Genomic DNA, 17238 nt, shown 5'->3' with positions numbered 1-17238 from the left:
ACAATTACATAACAGCGTGGAATGGGATTTCCTTTTTCATCCCGGAGGTTGCAGCCACCTCTCCCAGAATCACCACTGATGCTTCAGCATCTTGGGGTTTCGCAGCTATTTGCGGTCATCATTGGATGGCAGGTCAGTGGCTGCCTGAGGTTGTTGAAATATCTGGTTTCAGTAGAACTTCAGCGCTTTTGAGATTTACCCAGTGGTGGCGGCGGCTCAAACCTGGGGCCATGTCTGGGGAAATCAAAAGGTCCTATTCTTGTGTGACAACACGGCTACTGTCGACGTTGTCAATAAGAAAAGGTCTGGTATGGATCTCTCTGGAAAATAATTTTAATTTTATCAGTCAACATGTGGCTGGCAGGGACAATGTTGCGGCAGATGCTTTGTCCAGAGCTAAATTCAACATTTTCTTCCAGGTAATGCCCGAGGCGGATCCTGTAGGCTACCCGGCATCGCCGCTCCATATGCTGATGATGGACTAGCTTATTTCTCCGGCATTGCTGTTAACTTAATCAGGAAATCCCTGGCGCCAAACACTAGGAGAGGTTACGACACCGCACTGACATCCTACAAACATTATCTATCGCTTTACAACATTCCGTTCCCTTTTGATTTACACATAATACTATCCTACATCGGCTTTTGCCACTCAGCACTTAATCTTTCCTACTCCACTATCAAACAATATCTAGCTGGCTTAAAACATTTCATTTTGCTCTCTTTCCCAAACAGAACATCCATATTTTCATCACACGCAGTCAAAGCAGCCCTGAAAGGGGTACAATTGAGCAGAGCACCCAAGGCACCAGGTAGCCTTCCTATTTCTCCAGACATATTCAGAGCAATGTCCAGGCTGCTAGATTGAAACCCTTTCGGTTTTCTACCTAGCCTAGTACTAAAGGCAGCTATTTATTTGGCGTTTTACGGATTTCTCCGGCCAGGTGAATTTGCGTGTGCTTCTAGTCAGAGTAAAGTTATAACAAAGGCTCAGTTGAAATGGTCCGATGACTGTTTTCAGCTAAGTCTCAAGGTCACACAGACATGTCGAGAGGGGGCATTCATTAAGTATTTCCCGTCGGGAAATCAATGGTGCCCAGTCGCTGTATTATCACAATTAATAAGGGCGTTTAACGACAGATCTGCAGATTCCCCTCTATTACCATTTCACTCAGGGGGACTCACCACGTCCCAATTCTGTTCACACATACGCACGTTAATCACAAATCTAGATCTCGACCCCAGCAGGTCCTCGGGACACTCTTTCCGCATTGAGGCTGCTTCTGCAGCTTCGGCACACAAGGTTCCACCACACATAATTAAGAAATTAGGCAGATGGAAATCAGGTTGCTTTGCCACATACATACCTGACCCCAGTAAAGAGATGGCTGAAGTGTTTAAATGTTTGGCGCTTTAATCTTCAATAAAGTACCATACTTTACCCTATTTTTGTTGTCTTCTTTGCCCACTAAAGGCTGATCCTCGGTCGCGGTTTCAGGCACACTTTTTCAACCGCATTCGTATGTGTATTTGGTTAATACTAACATTACAGGTTACCACCAGGGGAGACAGAATTCAGAACTCAGGTAAGTCTGTTTCTATATTCATGTACACATTAGCCCCGACCACAAGTTCAAAGCCTAATTAGGCTATGTTTGTGGGAGGGGCGTAAAGGTATAAAACGCCCCACTCACAGGTGCGTGTGTGGCGTTTTGCCGCAACCCACCCTCTCTCCCATTATTTTAAAAATGTATATAGGGGATGCCCACTAAAGGCTGATCCTCGGTGGCGGCACACTTTCAACCGCATTTGTATGTGTATTTGATTAATACTAACATTACAGGTTACCACCAGGGGAGACAGAATTCAGAACTCAGGTAAGTCTGTTTCTATATAGAGCTTGAACTTATTAGCACCAGAACTCTAGAACAGCGTGTCCTGAACCTCTCAGATAAAGAAACTAGACTCTTCTGGACCATACAGTCGCTAGCAGCATGTACCGAGTGTGGACGAACACACAGAAGTCTGAGACCGTACAAGTCCCCCTCTTAGTTTACTGACGACATGGATTTTCTTGCATCATGGGATGAAGCCCATCTTCAACATTCCCTGAGACTCAAACAAATTGTTCTAGATAAATGTGAAAAAGACTATGACAATATTACCATAGAGCTAAACAAAGCTATGGCAGAATTGAAAATTAGACTGCCAGAAGCGCAATATATGTCATTTATGAAAATTTTTGAAAAGAAAATGCTAATTCTGCAAACAACACTAAATGAAACAAACAAAAAAAAAATATCTGCATGATGAGAGAGACTTTGAGAACAACATGATCTTTACTTGGAATAAAGTTCAAGGAAAATATTCAAAGAAGAATACTAAATTCTATAGAAAAAGAAAGAATATACCTACATATTTCATGACAACTGAAACCGAGTCTTTGGCATCTGATGAATCAATGGAAGCAGGAGCATCTAGTCCGCCCTCCAAACTCCCCTAATCGCTACCACCATCCCTTTAGGAAGAAAACCCGAAGAGGAGGTAGAAGGGAAAGGAACCAGGCAAATAAACACATGGAGGATAGCAAGGAAGTCAAAGAATGTGACTTGACGGAGCAACCCAAAAAGTAGTGACTAACAACATCGTTGTCAATCTCACTGACGTAGAACTGTCTGAGGACTGCATTAATGCCCTGAGCAAGGGTTTGAATTTCGGACTAAAACAAGCATTTGACCCAGTACAGTTCGAAGTTGATCTATATAAAGCCATTAGAAAGATTTATTTAAAAAAGTTTTTTTCAGGTCCCAATAAATGTGATTTAACAGCAGAAAAAACGAATAGAGAAGGTACCATGTGTGGTGAGTAAATTGGGGTTTTCAGTGATTAAAGATTTCAGCCCGGAAGAAATAGAGCTGGTCCACTGGCTGGATGATTTAGCAAGTGGAGAAATACAATCTGACACAGAACGAACATCAGAGATAATAACAGTCAAACCTTTCACAAAAGGGAATACATCGAAATTTTATCCCCAACTGTAGGTGGCAGTGCTGTAGATATTTTCTACAAAACAGTACTGAAGGAAGCACGTGCACTTCTGTATCCACAACCTGAACAAAATATCCCTAGTACAGAGCTAGAGGAAGTAAAGAAATTAGCTAGCAATGAAGAGATAGTGATCTCAAAAGCAGATAAGGGAGGTGCAGTCCTCGTTTGGTACAAAAAGGATTATGAGACAGAGGCTAACCTACAACTGGAGAATATAATAGTGTATGAGAAGCTCAAGAATGACCCCACTTTAAAAATAAGATACATTGAGAACTCTCCTCAGGAAATTCACAGAAATGGGTGTCCTCTCTAATACCACCGCTAATAAATTATTCCCAGAATGCCCACAACGGCCTCACTGGTATATTTTACCAAAAGTCCACAAGTCACTGATCCATCCCCCAGGACGCCCAATTGTGGCAGGGATTGGCTCAGTGACCGAATCATTATAGAGTTAGTTATGTGGACTGGTTACTCTCCCCAATACTAATTAAAATGCCAACTTATCTAAAAGATACAGGGGACCTGATACAGATTTTGGACACCTTTGTATGGCAGGATGGTTACCATCTTGCCTCCATTGATGTAGAAAGCCTGTACACCCGCATCCCACAGGATGCGGGTGTACAGGCAATTCGAGAAGTACTTTTGGGACAAGACAAAACAGATAATTTCATTCAATTTATAGATGAATCTTTAAGATTCATTTTGAAAAATAATGCGTTCCAGTATGAGAACACCTGGTACAGACCGAGACACAGATATGGGGACTCTGATCTCCTGCACTTTTGCCAATCTGTTTCTGTCTGTACTGGAAAGAGATTTGGTACTGACCACAAGTAATCCATATATAGAGAATGTGAAATATTTCAAACGTTTTGTGGATGATATCATAGAGGTATGGGAGAAACATTTGAAGATTTCGTGACCTATCTTAATCAAATCAATACAATAAATATGACATTCACATACCACTATGGAGATACCTCTCTCGAGTTCCTAGACATTGAGATATTCATTGAAAATGGTCAGATAGAAACAAAGGGATATAGGAAAGACCTTGCAGAAAATGCGCTATTGCATTATAGCAACTCCCACCCCAAAAATATGAAGGACAATGTGCCATATAGCCAGTTCATCAGGCTAAAAAGAATTAATTCCAATAAAGAAATCTATAGACAGCAAGCAGAGGAACTAAAAGTTTGACTGCTAGTTTGCGGATACCCTACAGAGGTGCATATAAAAAAGCCGAACAAAAAACAAGGAATGAAGTATTATACAAAAAAGAAATGAATAAGAAAAATACGTTTTTCTTCTCATTCTGCAATTCCCCCAATTAACAAAATCTTGAGCAGCATTATCCATAAAAATTGTTTTATTTTAGAACAAGATTTTGACCTTAAAAGAATAGGAGGAAATAAACCGATCATCACATTTAAGTGAAATAAAACAGTAGGAGATCTCATTAAAAGTATAGCCAGAAATAGAAAAAAGAAAAAAAACAGACTGGTTAACAGACAGGAAACGACAGGGAAATTTTAAATGTGGCCATTACTCCAAGTAAATCTCTGTAAAAAGTCGTGCAGACTAGGATCTAAAATGGTAGAGGTTAATCACCTTATTATCTGTAAAACAACATTTGTCATTTATTGTTTAACTAGCTGAGTACCCGGCGTTGCCCGGTTTTTCCTTCCTAATCCTTGTTGGGGAGGAAAATAAACAAAGGAGGAAGCTTTGGACTTCATATGCAGTCCTCATATATTGTTGTCATATCCCAACCTCCTATCCCGTCCTCCTATCTCGACCTCCTGTCCCGACCTCCTGTCCCGACCTCCTATACCGACCTCCTATCCCGACCTCCTATCCCGATCTCCTATCCCGTCCTCCTATCCCGACCTCCTATCCCGTCCTCCAACCTTGAGCTCCTATCCCGACTTCCTATCCTGTCCTCCTATCTCAACCTCCTATCTCCACCTCCTATCTCAACCTCCTATCTCAACCTCCTATCCCGTCCTCCTATCCCGACCTCCTATCCCATCCTCCTTTCCCGTCTTCCTTTCCCGTCCTCATATCTTGACCTCCTATCTCAACCTCCTATCCCGACCTCCTATTCCGATCTCCTATCCCGACCTCCTTTCCCGTCCTCATATCTCGACCTCCTATCTTGACCTCCTATCCCGTCCTCCTATCTCAACCTCCTATCCCGTCCTCCTATCTCGACCTCCTATCTCGACCTCCCATCCCGACCTCCCATCCCGACCTCCCATCCCGACCTCCCATCCCGACCTCCTATCCCGACCTCCTATCCCGTCCTCCTATCCCGACCTCCATTCCCGTCCTCATATCTCGATCTCCTATCTTGACCTCCTATCCCGTTCTCCTATCCCGTCCTCCTATCCCGTCCTCCTATCCCGACCTCCTATCTCGACCTCCTATCCCGACCTCCTATCCCGACCTCCCATCCCGACCTCATAGCCCGACCCGTAATATGTGTACCAGGTATTGAAATATCTCCAGCCGTACGGAAATTATATGGGAACATACATTTCCCATTGATTTGCATGGGACTTTAAACAAAAACCCCGACCCTCACAAATGGGGGTAGTTAAGGGTTAAATTAACTATCCTATATTTTAAGTGGACATATAAGTAACATGTGACCGAGTATTATTGAAATATCTCCAGCCGTTTGGAAGTTATGCAGTAACATATATTTCCTATTGACTTGCATGGGACTTTAAACATATGCCCCAACCCTGGCAAATAAGGGTTAGTAAGGGTTAAATTACCTATCCTATGTTTGTGGTTGACATATAAGTAACATGTGTGCCAAGTTTCATATTAATATCTTTAGCTGTTTGAAAGTTTTTGTGGAACATACACACATACATACATACATACATACATACACACGTTGAGTTTTATATATATAGATATGCCCATGTGGCTACAACGATATCGAAAATACAAAACGCAGGTTGTTTGAGAGGATAAGGGAGCATGTTAGGTCAATAGAAACAGGAAAAGGAGCCACCAGGTTTATAGCACATATAAAAGAAGCGCATAGAGGAGATATAAAATCAATAAGTTCAAACAATAGAACAACAGATGGCTGGCACTGGTATGGTGTGGATGATTAGCAATCAGATATGCCAGTCTCAGCAGTGAGGCTTTAGTTCGGAGCCCTCTCTCCGTCGCACCTTGGTGCACAACCCGACAGAGGAAACAAAAATCCATACATAGAACAAGAAAGAGACAATGCGGGGGCACTCACGTTTAAGGTGATCAGGTAGGCTTCTTTATTTTTTTAGTTCAAATAAAATCAATGCATAGCGGGGCGTCAGAGGGCGATAGCTATTTCGTGCCGCTCCCGGCACTTCTTCAGGTCTACCTGATCACCTTAAACGTGAGTGCCCCCGCATTGTCTCTTTCTTGTTCTATAAAATCAATAAGATTCGCTGGACTAGAAAGAGTGGAACAGAATGAAAGAGATGGTGATGGACATAGAACACTGTTACAGAGAGAAGCCCACTAGATAACGGAGCTGGATGCAACAGGTGCCATTGTTCTTAATGAAAGAAATTACCTTTCAGCTTTTCTATAAGTTTCAGGTCCGGCCCCTTGTTTTTATGAGGTCACTATGTATAGGATTAATAATCTACCCATTTCTTGTACAATGTTACTTATATGTTTTACTATGCATAGACTTTATATTGGGGCAGTACCTGTGATGTGATGTCAATTCCGGGCCTGAAGAAAGGCCCAGAGGGCGTGAAACAGCGCCGTCGCTTCGGACGGGGCTCCCTGTGATCCACTGCCCTGCCATATCATCTGTCCATGTATAGCCACCTTTTATCGAATAAATCACACAGCATTGAAACGAACGTGAGTGATCCACGTTTTCTTTAGTTTCTTCTTAAGGATGTATACACATATAACTATATACCTGTTAGCTACATTGATTACAGTGCTGCTATATTCAGGACTCACAGATGACATTTTCTCTGATCAGAGCCATTCACTTTTACTTCTGGCCCGGACCGTAATGAGGGTTTCTTCCAGCCACAAGTCTTTACCCCAGGACCTGCAAAAAAAAAAAAAAAAAAACATTAGGCTCTGTACTTTTCCAGCATCATTCTATCTTTTTCCCCGCAAGTACCTCCGGTCTCACACACACAGTGCCTCCGGCAGCCTTACACAACCAGTGCCCCCAGCATCCTCTCTCAATGCCCCCCAGCAGCCCCACACACACAATGCCTCCAGCTCCCCCCAAATGCCTCCAACCTCTCTTACACACACACACACACACACACACACAATGGCCCCAGCATTCTCAAACACACACAATGCCTCCAGCAGCCCCACACACACAATGCCTCCAGCAGCCCCACACACACAATGCCTCCAGCAGCCCCACACACACAATGCCTCCAGCAGCCCCACACACAATGCCTCCAGCAGCCCCACACACACAATGCCTCCAGCAGCCCCACACACAATGCCTCCAGCAGCCCCACACACACAATGTCTCCAGCAGCCCCACACACACAATGTCTCCAGCAGCCCCCCCCCCACACACAATGTCTCCAGCAGCCTCACACACACAATGCCTCCAGCAGCCTCACACACACAATGCCTCCAGCATCCTCACACTCACAATGCCTCCAGCAGCCTCACACTCACAATGCCTCCAGCAGCCCCACACACACAATGTCTCCAGCAGCCTCACACACACAATGTCTCCAGCAGCCTCACACTCACAATGCCTCCAGCAGCCTCACACTCACAATGCCTCCAGCAGCCTCACACACACAATGCCTTCAGCAGCCTCACACACACAATACCTCCAGCAGCCTCACACACAATGCCTCCAGTAGCCCCCCACACACAATGCCTCCAGCAGCCCCACACACACAATGCCTCCAACAGCCCCCCCCCACACACAATGCCTCCAGCAGCCCCCCCCACACACAATGTCTCCAGCAGCCCCCCCCACACACAATGTCTCCAGCAGCCCCCCACACACACAATGTCTCCAGCAGCCCCCACACACACAATGTCTCCAGCAGCCCCCCCCCACACAATGTCTCCAGCAGCCCCCCCCCACACACTATGCCTCCAGCAGCCTCACACACACAATGCCCCCAGCAGCCCCACACACACAATGCCTCCAGCAGCCCCCCACACACAATGCCTCCAGCAGCCTTACACACACAATGCCTCCAGCAGCCCCACACACACAATGCCTCCAGCAGCCCCACACACACAATGCCTCCAGCAGCCCCACACACACAATGCCTCCAACAGCCCCACACACACAATGCCTCCAGCAGCCCCACACACACAATGCCTCCAGCAGCCCCACACACACAATGCCTCCAGCAGCCTCACACACACAATGTCTCCAGCAGCCCCCCACACACAATTAATTGATTTTGACAGTTGTCTACAGGTTTGCATACAACTAAATAAAATATTCTTACTGTTATATAGCCGTTGCTCGGTGGTTGGGCTCAGTCAGATGGTGCTGTGGAGAGTAGCAGTGTAGCCCAAGTCTAGTACCAGGAAGTCTCTCATAAATGTGCTCCATTCTGGATTCCTATCTGAAGAATTCTCTTTGCTATGGGTAGCACAAAGCTTACCCTGTTCTAAAAAGTCCTATGTCTCCTCCTCCTCTGCTGCTTGCAAGGCTGCTCTTACCTATGTGACCACGTCTTTCTATCTGTGGCTCAGCCATTTGTCTCAGCCATGATTTAGAAAATGGTGTTTCACGAGAGGCAAATCTTTAGATTGTGTCTTTAATAAGTTGGCCTCAGATTGTTGCATGTTTCATTAGATATCATATCAAGTCCTTTTCATTGTAGTTTAAATCATAACCAAAAGATATTAATTTCAAGAATTATCTTTGTAACTTTTCCTTTCAGCAAAGTTGCTATTTAGCTAGGAAAAGAAGGCTTAATTCCAGATATTAAGAAGAGATTACCATAAAGTTCCGGTTGTGTCCAGTATGGCTGTATTCCAGTATGGCTGTATTCACAGCTTAGACAATAGAACAAGATTACCGCTCGATCCTCGGATCCTAGCCCCTGTGCTGCAGACCGGTAGGGTGGCGTTCCCTTCCACGTGGAAACAGTAAAAATAGGAGGCGTCCAGCACCAAGAAGGCAGGTAAAATCGATTTATTAGAGGTACAAGAACGTAGCAAACAGCATACAGGGAGCGTAGTGCCTACGCGTTTCGGGCTGGTGTGCCCTTAGTCACAGCTTAGCTGCTCTAGGCACTAGGACTGAATTGTGATTCCACAAATGTTCTATATTTTTTCATGCAGATCTGTCATAAATGTCTAGCAAACGCAGATTCTGTTGCACATTTGCCATGATTCTTACTCCTTTTGCACAGAATGTAGTGAAATCAATAACAAATCCACGATATAATAATAATAAGCATGCTGTAGCTCAAATCTGCAAGTAAAATTCACAGCTGTTCATATCCATGTGGATTAAAGCAAAGGAGTTTGCTTTAATTTACAAATTTATTTTTTCCAAGTGAAGTGCTGCCTCTCCAACACAGGCAAATGATAAAACCAGCCCTGGTGTTCAATATAATATTGCTGGATACTGAATATAGAGCAAAAAGCGTACACTGTCCTCTAGTCTGGTCTTATATACAGTACAAGCTGAAGATTTGTTCTATATACCTGAGATTTAATTAAATTAATATATATAGGAATATAGATAGAAAATATGTTGTGTAGAGAATATATATGTATATCTTTATATATATATTTTTTTATATTTCATAGTAATATGTAGATCACATAGTATGATGTGATGCGATACATAAAAGGTATTTGCCCAGTCAAATGAATGAATCAATAATATATTTATGGAATTATTGTCTAGAGTTGAGCGCAGGGCCCTTGAAGATCTTCTCCGACAAAAAATATATAAATGTACACCAGTCTCCCAGTGTCATGATTTACAATACTAAAAGTTTGTATTGCGCAATGTTACTTAATAAGGAATCCACATGTTGATTCTTATAATGGAATCACTTCATCGTCTGAAGTTCCGTAACCATGAAATGATCTAATTTTTGGACAGTGACAGGACTTTACTTAAAGGGGTACTCCGGCGCTAAGACATCTTATCCCCTATCCAGTGGCGGGACCCCCGTGATCTTCCACGCCGCATCCCGTTAGAATGAGCCCCGGAGCGTGTTCGCTCCGGGTCTGATTACTGACGATCATGGGCTCCGTGTGATGTCATGCTCCGCCCTCTCAATGCAAGCCTATGGAGGGGGCGTGACAGCTGTCACGCCCCTCCCATAGGCTTGCATTGAGGCGGTGGAGCATGATGTCACACGGGGGCGGAGCCATGACGTTACTATGCTCCGTCCCCGTGATCGCCAGTAATCAGAACCGGAGCGAGCACGCTCCGGGGTCTGATTCTTACGGGGTGCGGCATGGAAGATCACGGGGGTCCCTAGCGGTGGGACCCCCGCGATCAGGCATCTTATCCCCTATCCTTTGGGGATCCCCTATCCTTAGCGCCGGAGTACCCCTTTAAGGAAGCAAATTTGTACTCCTTTACAAGCTGAGTGTTCACATGTATAGGCTTATCAGATATAGCTTTCTTATGTGTATATCTGCCTTTCGTAGTAAAGTATTACATAATTGTATAGGTTTTATACCTACTTAAAACAAAACAAACATTATTGCAGCCAACCACTGCCTTCACAGTGTTTTAGGTGTGTCAAAGTGTAAGCAGTTATTGTTTTTATTACATACCTGAGGCTTCATAAGAGAGAAGAGATTGTCATGAGCTATCTCTTGGGCAAATATATAATGTCTCTCTGTCTGAAAGGCGATTCCAAATGTACCAATAATGCATGGGTGAGTTGATAGACATAGTGAAACACAATACTCGATTAGGAACACGTGAAGATCAGTTTTGTTTTTCTGTATAAATTTCAAAGCCATTAAATTTCCTAAAAGTGGAACAAAATACATTTAATTATGTCTGTTTTTCTAGTATTTATGTAATGTCATTGTCAAAATCATTAATATAAAGTACAAAACATTTCGTAGTTCCTACTGAGTTCCTACTGAGCTGATCCACAGGAAGGCAAAAAACCCTCCTTCCCGACTCCAAATATGGCAGTCAGAATAAATCCCTGGGTTCACGTTCTGTCCCTATAATTCTAATATACATAACCAGCGATGTTATTACTCTCAAAAAATGCATCCAGACCCCTTTCAAATTCTTTTACAGAGTTTACCAATCTGGAAATAGCTAACTTTCCTTCTGCAATGGAGGTAGGACCTGTGATACTGAGTATGCCGGGTCCCGCCTTTATTGTGCAAAGCCGGAAATTGGCAGATTAGCAATGAAGGCTAATACAACGGGTTATCTCCGGAACCGGACTTCAGATCTGGGTAAGTGATGCCTCATTGTAATCCGGTTATCCCTCTGTACTGGGTTTAGTGCAGGTGAATTCGCTGTCAGTTTCCTCTTAAGTTATCGTGATTTTTTGACATTTTGTAAAAAAGAATGTCAGTGATTTAAACACATTTGATTTGATTTAATCATAATTGAGCTTAGATAATCATTCAGGAGGGCACAGAGGTTGCCTGACAGACTTGACTGTGAATGTGAATTAATCGTCTGGATATGTACTGTGATTTATAGAATCTGCAGATGCCAAATGGTATAATTTAATTTAACCCCTTAAGGACCAGGCCATTTTACACCTTAGGACCAGAGCGTTTTTTGAACATCTGACCACTGTCACTTTAAACATTAACCCCTTAAGGACGTACCGGTACGTCCTTGGTCCTGCTCTTCTGATATAACGCGGGGTTACACAGTAACCCCGCGTCATATCACGGCGGGCCCGGCGTCATAGTGAAGCCGGGACCCGTCTCTAATAGCGCGCAGCGCCGCGCGCTATTAACCCTTTAGCCGCGCGCTCAGAGCTGAGCCGCGCGGCTAAAAGTGAAAGTGAAAGTTCCCGGCTAGCTCAGTCGGGCTGTTCGGGATAGCCGCGGCTAATCGCGGCATCCCGAACAGCTGACAGGACAGCGGGAGGGCCCCTTCCTGCCTCCTCGCTGTCCGATCGCCGAATGACTGCTCAGTGCCTGAGATCCAGGCATGAGCAGTCATGCGGCAGAATCGTTGATCACTGGTTTCTTATGAGAAACCAGTGATCAACATAGAAGATCAGTGTGTGCAGTGTTATAGGTCCCTATGGGACCTATAACACTGCAAAAAAAAGTGAAAAAAAAGTGAATAAAGATCATTTAACTCCTCCCCTATTAAAAGTTTGAATCACCCCCCTTTTCCAATAAAAAAAAAACACAGTGTAAATAAAAATAAACATATATGGTATCACCGCGTGCGGAAATGTCCGAATTATAAAAATATATCATTAATTAAACCGCTCGGTCAATAGCGTGCGCGCAAAAAAATTCAAAAGTCCAAAATAGTGCATTTTTGGTCACTTTTTATATCATTTAAAAATGACGATCAAAAAGTCCTATCAGTGCAAAAATGGTACCGTTAAAAACTTCAGATCACGGCGCAAAAAATGAGCCCTCATACCGCCCCATACACGGAAAAATAAAAAAGTTATAGGGGTCAGAAAATGACAATTTTAAACGTATAAATTTTTCTGCATGTAGTTATGATTTTTTCCAGAAGTCCGACAAAATCAAACCTATATAAGTAGGATATCATTTTAATTGTATTGACCTACAGAATACATATCAGGTGTCATTTTTACCGAAAAATGTACTACGTAGAAACGGAAGCCCCCAAAAGTTACAAAACAGCGTTTTTTTCAATTTTTTCGCACAATTATTTTTTTCCCGCTTCACCGTAGATTTTTGGGCAAAATGACTGATGTCATTACAAGGTAGAATTGATGGCGCAAAAAATAAGCCATCATATGGATTTTTAGGTGCAAATTTGAAAGAGTTATGATTTTTTAAAGGCAAGGAGCAAAAAACGAAAATGCAAAAACTTTAACCCCCCCGGTCCTTAACCCCTTAAGGACCGGAGGTTTTTCCGTTTTTGCATTTTCGTTTTTTGCTCCTTGCTTTTAAAAAATCATAACTCTTTCAAATTTACACCTAAAAATCCATATGATGGCTTATTTTTTGCGCCACCAATTCTACTTTGTAATGACGTCAGTCATTTTGCCCAAAAATCTATGGTGAAGCGGGAAAAAAAATCATTGTGCGACAAAATTTAAAAAAAAACGCTGTTTTGTAACTTTTGGGGGCTTCCGTTTCTACGTAGTACATTTTTCGGTAAAAATGACACCTGATATGTATTCTGTAGGTCCATACGATTAAAATGATACCCTACTTATATAGGTTTGATTTTGTCGGACTTCTGGAAAAAATCATAACTACATGCAGGAAAATTAATACGTTTAAAATTGTCATCTTCTGACCCCTATAACTTTTTTATTTTTCCGTGTATGGGGCGGTATGAGGGCTCATTTTTTGCGCCGTGATCTGAAGTTTTTAACGGTACCATTTTTGCATTGATAGGACTTATTGATCGCTTTTTATTCATTTTTTCATGATATAAAAAGTGACCAAAAATGCACTATTTTGGACTTTGGAATTTTTTTGCGCGCACGCCATTGACCGTGCGGTTTAATTAACGATATATTTTTATAATTCGGACATTTCCGCACGCGGCGATACCATTTATGTTTATTTTTATTTTTATTTACACTGTGTTTTTTCTTTTCTGGGAAAAGGGGGGTAATTCAAACTTTTAATAGGGAAGGGGTTAAATGATGTTTATTCACTTTTTTTTTGCACTTTTTTTTTGCAGTGTTATAGGTCCCATAGGGACCTATAACACTGCACACACTGATCTTTTACATTGATCACTGGTTTCTCATAAGAAACCAGTGATCGATGATTCTGCCGCATGACTGCTCATGCCTGGATCTCAGGCACTGAGCAGTCATTCGGCGATCGGACAGCGAGGAGGCAGGTAGGGGCCCTCCCGCTGTCCTGTCAGCTGTTCGGGATGCCGCGATTTCACCGCGGCTATCCCGAACAGCCCACTGAGCTAGCCGGCATGCTTTCGGTTTCACTTTAGACGCGGCGTTCAACTTTGAACGCCGCGTCTAAAGGGTTAATAGCGCGCGGCACAGCGATCAATGCCGCGCGCTATTAGCCACGGGTCCCGGCCGTTGTTAGAGGCCGGGCCCGACCCGCTATGACGCGGGGCCACGCCGTGGCCCCGCGTTATAGATCGGGAGTGGACACATGACGTTCCAGTACGTCATGTGTCCTTAAGGGGTTAAGGGGTTAAAGGGGTATTCCAGGAAAAAACTTTTTTTTATATATCAACTGGCTCCAGAAAGTTAAACAGATTTGTAAATTACTTCTATTAAAACATATTAATCCTTTCAGTACTTATGAGCTTCTGAAGTTAAGGTTGTTCTTTTCTGTCTAAGACCTCTCTGATGACATGTGTCTCGGGAAACGCCCAGTTTAGAAGAGGTTTGCTATGGGGATTTGCTTCTAAACTGGGCGTTTCCCGAGACACGTGTCATCAAAGAGGTCTTAGACAGAAAAGAATAACCTTAACTTCAGAAGCTCATAAGTACTGAAATGATGAAGATTTTTTAATAGAAGTAATTTACAAATCTGTTTAACTTTCTGGAGCCAGTTGTTATATAAAAAAAAAGTTTTTTCCTGAATAACCCCTTTAATATCTTTGGGATGCTTTTAGTTATCATTCTGATTCCGAGATTGTTTTTTCGTGACATATTCTACTTTAACATGGTGGTAAATTTTTGTGGTAACTTACATCCTTTCTTGGTGAAAAATCACCAAATTTGATGAAAAAATTGAAAATTTAGCATTTTTCTAACTTTGAAGCTCTCTGCTTGTAAGGAAAATGGATATTCCAAATAAAAAAAATTCTGATTCACATATGCAATATGTCTTCTTTATGTTTGCTTCATAAAATTGACGTGTTTTTACTTTTGGAAGACACCAGAGGGCTTCAAAGTTCAGCATCAATTTTCCAATTTTTCACAAAATTTTCAAACTCACTATTTATTTCAGGGACCAGTTCAGGTTTGAAGTGGATTTGAAGGGTCTTCATATTAGAAATACCCCACAAATGACCCCATTATAAAAATGCCACCCCCCAAAGTATTCAAAATGACATTCAGTAAGTGTTTTAACCCTTTAGGTGTTTCACAGGAATAGCAGCAAAGTGAAGGAGAAAATTCATTTTTTACACTTGGATGTTCTTGTAGACCCAATTTTTAAAATTTTTACAGGGGGTAAAAGGAGAAAATTTATACTTGTATTTGTAGCCCGATTTTTCTCGAGTAAGGACATACCTCATATGTCCATGTAAAGTGTTCGGCGGGCTCAGAAGCGAAGGAGCGACAAGGGGATTTTGTAGAGCACGTTTTTCTGAAATGGTTTTTGGGGGGCATGTTGCATTTAGGAAGCCCCTATGGTCCCAGAACAGCAAATAAAAAACCCACATGGCATACCATTTTGGAAACTACACCCCTTGAGGAACGTAACAAGGAATTAAGTGAGCCTTAATACCCCACAAGTGTTTCACAACTTTTGCATATGAAAAAAAAAAAAAAGTCACTAAAATGTTTGTTTCCCCCCAAACTTCACATTTTTGCAAGGGTTAATAGCAGAAAATACCCCCCAAAATTTGTTACCCCATCTCTTCTGAGTATGGAGGTACCCCATAAGTTGACCTGAAGTGCACTACGGGCGAATTACAATGCTCAGAAGAGAAGGAGTCATATTTGGCTTTTTGAGAGCAAATTTTGGTCGGGGGGCATGTTGCATTTAGGAAGCCCCTATGGTGCCAGAACAGCAAAAAAAAACACATGGCATACCATTTTGGAAACTAGACCCCTTGAGGAACGTAACAAGGAATAAAATGAGCCTTAATATACCACAGGGGTTTCACGACTTTTGCATATGTAAAAAAAAAAATAATTCACTAAAATGTGTGTTTCCCCCCAAATTTCACATTTTTGCAAGGGTTAATAGCAGAAAATACCCCCCAAAATTTGTAACCCATTTATTCTGAGTATGGAAATACCCCATGTGTGGACGTCAAGTGCCCTGCGGTCGAACTAAAATGCTCAGAAGAGGAGGAGCGCCATTGAGCTTTTGAAGAGTGAATTTGTTTGGAATGGTAGTCAGGGGCCATGTGCATTTACAAAGCCCCCCGTGGTGCCAGAACAGTTGAGCCCCCCACATGTGACCCCATTTTGGAAACTACACCCCTCACAGAATTTAATAAGGGGTGCAGTGAGTATTTACACGCCACTGGCATTTGACAGATTTTTGGAACAGTGGGCTGAGCAAATGAAAAATTAAATTTTTCATTTTCACGGACCACTGTTCCAAAAATCTGTCAGACACCTGTGGGGTGTAAATGCTGACTGTACCCCTTATTACATTACATGAGGGGTGTAGTTTCCAAAATGGGGTCACATGTTGGGGGGTCCATTGTTCTGGCACTATGGGGGATTTGTAAACACACGTGGCCTTCAATTCCGGACACATTTTCTCTTCAAAATCCCAATGCTCAGGAGAAATTGCGTTACAAATTTTGGGGGTCTTTTTTTCCTTTTACCTCTTGTGAAAATAAAAAGTAAAGGGCAACACCAGCATGTTAGTGTAAATATTTTTTTTTTACACTAACAGGCTGGTGTAGACCTCAACTTTTCCTTTTCATGAGGGGTAAAAGGAGAAAAAGCCCCCCAAAATTTGTAGTGTAATTTCTCCCGAGTACGGAGATACCCCAGATGTGGCCCTAAACTGTATCCTTGAAATACGACAGGGCTCCGAAGTGAGAGAGCGCCATGCGCATTTGAGGACTAAATTAGGGATTGCATAGGGGTGGATATAGGGGTATTCTACGCCAGTGATTCCCAAACAGGGTGCCTCCAGCTGTTGCTAAACTCCCAGCATGCCTGGACAGTCAGTGGCTGTCCAGAAAGGCTGGGAGTTGTTGTTTTGCAACAGCTGGAGGCTCTGTTTTGGAAACACTGCCGTACAATACATTTTTAATTTTTATTGGGGGGCACAGTGTAAGGGGGTGTATATGTAGTGTTTTTCCCTTTATGATGTGTTAGTGTAGTGTAGTGTTTTTAGGGTACATTTACA

At 42.7% G+C, this 17238-nt stretch overlaps 1 protein-coding gene across 1 annotated transcript in view; it reads right to left on the bottom strand.

Moving 5' to 3' along the window:
* LOC130294131 (serine/threonine-protein kinase SBK1-like) overlaps positions 1–17238 on the bottom strand; it is a 91194-nt gene that overhangs the window by 24924 nt on the left and 49032 nt on the right. The window contains exon 3 of the mRNA XM_056543616.1: positions 10837–11036. Coding sequence (XP_056399591.1) covers positions 10837–11036 — 200 coding nt within the window. The remainder of the gene's footprint in view (positions 1–10836; positions 11037–17238) is intronic.

The sequence above is a fragment of the Hyla sarda genome, chromosome 10 (assembly GCF_029499605.1).
Source record: "Hyla sarda isolate aHylSar1 chromosome 10, aHylSar1.hap1, whole genome shotgun sequence".
In the NCBI taxonomy this organism is placed as follows: domain Eukaryota; kingdom Metazoa; phylum Chordata; class Amphibia; order Anura; family Hylidae; genus Hyla; species Hyla sarda.
This window is presented reverse-complemented; position numbering and strand designations above follow the sequence as displayed.